Below are 7223 nucleotides of genomic sequence, written 5' to 3'. Positions count from 1 at the left end.
CAGATGCGGGGCCTAGTTTTCTATTCTTTTATTATTTTTCTTTTACTCATTTGTTAAAATAATTTTGTTGTTTGTTTTGAGTTTCCCAATTCTTTAGTACAAATATACCTGTTTTAGATGCTTTTGCACTTTTTGCATAAAGACATTATTTCTTACTTCCTTAACATGTGCATTACTAGTTTTCCATAATAGATATAGTGCTTGATGCCAGGACAGTGATCACAATGTTTTGTGAGATTAATTGTGCTCCTCCCCACCTACCACCAGGGCACTCTGTTTTAACAAGAAAGTTAGCAACAGAATTTTTACCCAAGGTTCTTATAGTTAATTTGTATGTTATAGCAATTAAACTTTAATTATTTTAAAGCACAAACTTTTATAACAATACAGCACAAACACAGCACAAAACAAAATAGTATAAAAATTAAAGCAAAATGAAGTTTAAATGAAGGTTTATATAACCCTTGAGGTTAATAAATTCTTATGACATTTGCTTGTGCTTGGGAGACAAAGAGAGAAATCTGTTGAAATTTATTTGGTTAACTTGAACATTGTGCAACATAATGAGACATAATATATATTGTTATAGTTTAAACACTTTGGTTATAAAATAATTTAACTATATTTTAATATTTAATAAAGGTGCAACCAAGTTTATAACAAAAAAGTTATGATCTTATTAAAAGTTGTTTTTTGCATTGAGGCCTTTTCCCCCCCAGTTTTAAAACATTTTATTTGTTTGCAGTTGAATTATTCTTTGAGACAGAAATATATGTACATATACTTATCAACTGACGCCATTTTGAACTTTGCAGAAAAAATGAAGTGGTATTATGAAGTGCAATCATAATATCAAAATAGTGTGGTACCACTAATGTTAAAAACATATTTTTATAATGATGCATGCAAAATTGATTTTGTTGCAAAAAAACTGAAAAATATAGTAAAATAAAATAAAAGCAAGAATAGTCACATGATCCACAAAACATAACACATAGGACAACATATGACACATAGGATTACTTACAATTAAAGACAAATGGTGCCAAAATTGTTATTTTAAATATACAAGATGAAGCAGTAAGAGTTAAAAAAGTTACTATGGCAAGGTATGCTACAAAACAAAAAGTTGAAAGAATTAAACAATTAGGCAAGTTATTTTTTTTTTAAAAAAACTTTTAATAAGAATTGATTAAAATCCCTATTTTATTTGCCCACTCAGTTGTATCAATTTAGTTAACTTAAGGCAACTTACATTACTTTACAATACTTTTACCTTAAGAATACTACTATACAGAAATAAGAAAAATCCATGTATATATTAATTAGTTAGTGTCTAGTTAAAAAAAAAAGAGAGCAGTTTTAGGATCAAAAGCAGAGTTAGCATTCTGTTGCTTGGCAACCATATCTTCTTTAGTTATTGATTTCCAGAATGGTTAAAATTATTCATTTTACTGAATTTATTTAAAGTAAAGCTTTTACCTTTGGCATTTTGGTAATCTGTTTCTTTTAGTTTTTCTGTCTCTTTCTGCAACAGGGGTTTCTGTAATAACTATCACTTTTTAAATTGCAGGAAGGGAAGAAGTCACAGAATCGATATAGGAAAGGAAGTAGGCACAAGCCAAGGGAAATTAATTAATTCTGTGAGAAGTGACAAAGAGTCCCGTGGCATCTTATAGACTAACAGACGTATTGGAGCATAAGCTTTCGTGGGTGAATACCCACTTTGTCAGATGCATGTCACATACTCCAATACGTCTGTTAGTCTATAAGGTGCCACAGGACTCTGTCGCTTTTTTACAGATCCAGACTAACACGGCTACCCCTCTGATACTTAATTCTGTGAGGGCATTCCAAAGCACAGACAGCAGCAGCAAGTTCAGCAAACTAAGCCAAATGAAGAATATAAAAGAGAAGGGGAGGATTTGACAGAGAAAGGACAAAGAAAAAGCTAGAACTGAAAGTAAAAATATTAGAGAGAGGTGGTTATATCATCGGCTGGGAGAGAAGTGGTTCTGTGCATGTGTATGGGGTTGGGGAAAAGGGAGGGAGGAAGGAGGGGCTGGGAGCCAGGACCTCTGGTTTTTATCCTGGCTCCGGGAGGAGTGTGGGGATTGCTACCTGTCCCTGCAAAACCTGTATTTGTTCCCCAAGTGCCTGCTGCTTTTGTCTGCCCTCAAAATTGTTTACAGTAGTGCCCTTCCTTGCTTTGGTTAATGTGTGTATAAACACCCATTTCTTTCTGCTCTTTGTCTTCTCCCTTTTTTGCCTTTTCCCTCCATCTCCAATTTAAACAGATTACATACATGACTCCATGGATCACTTTTTGGATTGCCTTTAATGTGACCAAATCACTGCCATGGTCTGTTGTGTACTGTATGATAACATGCTTTAAAATGTCCTGTTTCTCCCTTTGCTATGGCTTATATTTTTATATTTCTATACGGTGTTTTAGCATAACATAGTGTTTTGTTGCAAATAGTGGCCACTTTAGACTTTGCTTTATCTGGGTATTTTGTGCAGAAAACATTTTACTTATAATTAATCTTTAAATATTCTTAAAATATGGCTTTATGTGCAGAAAGCAGTTTTTGCTTTCCATAATCTTTGTTAACCAGTTATTTGCCAAAGTAACACTTATTATAATTTTTCCCCCGACTTGGCAAGGACTCCCAAAGTCCAACCTCTAGGAAACTGATATTCCAAATCCAACTGGCTAGCTCATGACCTCAGGACAAACGGGTTTGACTAATGCTTGGCTAACGTCCCCTGGCCTGGTTTGCCAAATTATTGATTGATTAATGGTATAACCAATTGATTTGACTACACTTATGGTTCATTATTAAGGGCTTGTCTGCACTTAAAATGCTACAGCTGCACCACTGTAATGCTTCAGTCCAGACACTATCTATGCCAATGGGCGGGGTTCACTCATCAGCATAGGTAATCCACCTCCCAGAGAGGCAGTAGCTAAAGCGATGGATCAACTTAACAACGCTATACAAGGGAGTGGATTTTCCACCACCCCCGACTGACATAGTTAAACCAACCTAATCCTCCTGAGTAAACCAGGCCTAAGAATGTTCAAGGGACCAACTAAACAAGCCTAGCCAAATTTATTGCTTAAAGACAAAACAGCACAATACGAAGAGGAAATATACATACCCTCCTTCTGGGAAGCAATTCTTATCTCGCAGCGTGTTCACCTTTCACAGGTGTGCTTCAAAGATATGCCCTCAAACCCACTTCTCTTTATAGTGTGATTGTTACAAGCTAAATGACCCATGTACGTCCAGTTAAAGTTTAAATTTAACCCACTAGTTTGTGCCAGCTTTGTTCTTGGTTTCTCCCCATACTTTCCCATATCTTGTTCTGAATATTACATTCCAAGTGTTGATGAGCCAGGAAAGTACTCCCTAACTGCACTTGGTACAAGGTATTTATGCAGCTTTGCTTTGATAGGTTTCCTATTTTCTAATGCCAAAGCTTACTTCAACTTTGCAGTGTTATGAGATACTTGACATAGGTGAACAGAACTGTGGGAAGAGCATAATACAATCAATTAACATAACTTCCCAACACCCACATACTTAATGTATGTTATATTAATACCATGCACATAATACCTAGTAATGTGGTGTATGAGAAGCCAAAACAGATGTACTAGCTAACAAAATGATGACTCTAAAAAGGCAGAATGTGGACAGTGACATCGATCCTATTTTTGTTTTTAAAGATAGTCATGTCTATTTGAGGAAAAAATAAAATGTAATATGAACCCCTCCTCGTACCATAAAAACCCTTCAGCATGTACAATTGCTTATTATTTTATACACATTTAAAATAAATGCCTATGCTCAAAGCGTGGAGAGCAACACCACATCTGTACTTAGCTTCAGGGGACTGACTGAAGTGTTTGTTTTTCAAATTAAAATATAGAGACCATCATGTGCCATGAGCCAGGGAATTCAGAGGGCAAGATCACCCCCTACAATTTACAGCTACAATCTTCATCTGTTTGGATTCACAGTCTGACAGTTAAAGTCACAAGCTATGCTGGGTCTGCTGGCTTCCTGCAAAAGAGTCTATACACTGTTCTTCACCCACTCATAGATCCCATTTTCATCAATGATCAACGGCGCATGAAATTCTTTGTTTTCCACATACTTTTCCAGACCCTAAAAGGAGAAAAATAGCTGCCGTTAGGAACCAGGCGACAACAACCCAGTGGATTTAGCAGCATTAAGAATGACTCTACCTGCTAACGGACAAGAGCTAGATACTTAACCAAGTGGGGTGAGCAAATTAAAGTGACATTCCAGAGCAGAAAGCTTTGGTTAAATAGTTAATGCTCTGGGCCCATCCGCATGACAACCTTTAACTGCAATATTGCAATCATCATCTTAACCAGTTATAAGATACAAGGTTCTGTTTTGTCTGAAGGAGTGGCTCTCAGCCATTCCAGACTACTGTACCCCTTCAGGACTCTGATTTGTCTTGCATACCCCAAGTTTCACCTCACTTAAAAATTACTTGCTTACAAAAATCAGACAAAAACACAGACATGTCACAGCACACTACTACTGACAAATTTTTCTCATTTTTACCATATAATTATGAAATAAATCAACTGGAATATAAACCTTGTACCTACACTGAAATGTATAGTATACAGAGCAGCAGAAACAAGTCACTGTCTCTATGGCATTTTAATTTGTACTGATTTCGCTAGTGCTTTTTCTGTAACCTGTTGTAAAACTAGACAAATATCTTCTAGATGAGTTGATGTACCTTCTGGAAGACTGCTGCATACCTCCATGGGTACATGTACCCCTGGTTGAGAACCACTGGTCTAAACAGCAGGGCTTCTGCCATCACAGCTCTGGGGGTATGTCCCATCTACCATGCTGCCCAAGAGTGGTTTTTCAGTGAGTTCTGGAGGAGTTTGGGCAGCTCTGACAAAACGCTCTGAAGACATGTATGCAGAGCAGCATCTGCAGCAAGGTATTCTGGGATGTCCTCCTGCACAAGGAATGGCCAAGCCAGAACATGGCTGGGGGCAGTCCCTATTTGCTGTTCCCAGTTGACCATATGGTACCAGTTACAGAAAGACAACGTGTCAACCTGGGCCACCTTGCTGCCACGGTTCCTAGCCAAGTTTGGCCAATGCTGCTTAGAGCAAGCCATGGCAGTAACCGGTTACAAGCTTGGTTAAAAGGCAGTGTGGACAGGACATAAGAGTTAAGTTGTACTGAACTGATGAGCGTGTAATGCCACCAGTCAAAGGGGCTGCATTGCATCTTGTGGACTGAATTGGTTCTTTCCAATAAATGCCAGCTTCAGATTCGCTGAGCTGGTCTTAATGAAACTCAAAGCAAGGGCTTTAAGCTGCACAGAGAATCCAGCAATACTCCCTTCAGCTACTAATGTGCGGCCTACGTAAGAGCCAGCACCATCATGTACTGTAAGGTGTTGCATAATTTTGATGCATCCAGTTGTAGTGGGACACACCAGTGACTGTAAGACTGTTCCGACAGCTGCAAGCTCACTGCCATAGTCACTAAGTAATAGTCACTAAGTAATAGCTGAAGGGGAGATATTTCCAGACGGCCAAAGCACAGCTGCCTGCTCAGCAGATACACAATGCAGACTCCACTAGGCATGGGCAAAGTCAGGCCCTGTCTAGACAAACCACCTCCAGAGCATCAAGGATGCACCTTGCCTAACTCAGTAAAGTCTAGGTAACCTCACAACAGGAGAAATTCTGGGCATCTCTAACAAGCCAACTCTACCCCTCCCTTCCTCCCCCTTCAATTACAGAATCTGCTCTAAGACAGATCATAATCTGCACAACCCGCTCAGTCACCTGAAAAACCTCACTAAGCTAGTCTACAAATGCATTTTCAACTAGAAGGAAGTCGGGGAGGGGGGAGGGAATAAAACTTACTTCTCCACCATAGGAGATGAGAGGAGAAATTTCACACTGAATGGGCAAGTCGTTAGCATCCTTCAAACTAAGGCAGAAAGAGAAAAGTTGTGTTAAGAAACAGATGCTTCTAGTTGCGGTGACTATCAATAAGAGCCCTGGAGAATTCAGCCCTTAAACACCAGCAGCCTTCCAGGTGCAAGCAGCTGCATTTTGTATACGCAGACCGTGTGTGTACACTAGCCCGATGCCAATGCAAGGGGCAAGCACAGTATACTAAGGAACGAACATGGCCGGTACTCATGCACTGCCTTCCAATGCCTGGCTCATTCACAGATTCATCAAGCCTCCGCTGTGCATGCAGGATTGATGCTTGCTAAGCCTGAGACAGAGGCAGTGACTGATTGGGGAACTCAGTGAAGTGACATAGTGCGACCCTGTTCTCTTGTTCCCAATGATCAGCCCCTCCCCCATGTTATATCAGACTGCTTGTCTGCAAGGACGCATGAGCTGTAGCCATTTCAGGATGCCTCAGACTGTCTCTGGGGCATGCAGGGACTCCAGTCTAACATCAGGGTTTTCCTTAAGTCTTAATTCAGAAGCTGGAGGTGTGTTTTATACTGTAAGTGGTGCATGTGCTGTTTGCTTCTTCTGACTCCAACAATTGTTGGCAAAACTTTTTGGATGCAGCTCACCATTTTTAAAATGAAATTTCTACCAGGAAGCCACACGAGATGGAGAACTTCCTAAGCAGATATTTTGAAAGGCTTTAAAAAGTACTGATCTCCTGTCCACTGCTGTCCCATGTTTAGTCACCCTTGAGTGGCTCTCAGATCCAGTTTGCTCAATTTGTAAGTTTCTGTAAGTATCACCCCCTGTACTTGAAGGCCAGATATTACTTAGCATGAGTCAGGTGGTAGAAATGCAGTCCTCAAGCAGGCCCACATAGGGCTTGTCTACAGTTAAAATGCTACAGCGGCACAGCTGCACCACTGTAGTGCTTCAGTGTACACATTACTTACACCAATGGAAGCTGTTCTCCCATTGGCATAGATAATCCACCTCCCTGAGAAGTGGCAGCTAGGTCAACTTCCATCCACCTAGTGCTGTTTACACAGGGACTTCAGTCAGCTTAACACTGCTGCTCAGCCATGTGGATTTTTCACAGCCCTGAGCAATGTAGTTATGCCAACCTAATTTTCTAGCGTAGACCTAAATCAGTGAGGCTACTTCCAGAGCAAAGAGCTGCTCAACATGAGTTCGATGGCTGTGTTCTTTCTGTTGTGTTGAACAATGC

At 39.8% G+C, this 7223-nt stretch overlaps 1 protein-coding gene across 4 annotated transcripts in view; it reads right to left on the bottom strand.

The window, feature by feature from the left end:
• Positions 1–514: 514 nt before the first annotated feature.
• The window catches only part of UAP1 (UDP-N-acetylglucosamine pyrophosphorylase 1), a 44935-nt gene continuing 38226 nt past the window's right edge, over positions 515–7223 (bottom strand). For 2 of the 4 annotated variants that reach the window (XM_045026677.1, XM_045026678.1), the window contains 2 exons: positions 5948–6014; positions 515–4178 (listed from right to left, as the gene is read on the bottom strand). In XM_045026677.1, coding sequence (XP_044882612.1) covers positions 4086–4178; positions 5948–6014 — 160 coding nt within the window. In that variant the 3' untranslated portion in view covers positions 515–4085. Of the gene's footprint in view, positions 4179–5947; positions 6015–7223 lie in introns of those variants that run through there. The other 2 variants (XR_006581533.1, XR_006581532.1) reach the window with 2 other exon arrangements.

The sequence above is a fragment of the Mauremys mutica genome, chromosome 8 (assembly GCF_020497125.1).
Source record: "Mauremys mutica isolate MM-2020 ecotype Southern chromosome 8, ASM2049712v1, whole genome shotgun sequence".
Lineage (NCBI taxonomy): Eukaryota > Metazoa > Chordata > Testudines > Geoemydidae > Mauremys > Mauremys mutica.
Note: the sequence above shows the minus strand (reverse complement) of the source record. Positions and strands in the feature narration are given on the sequence as shown.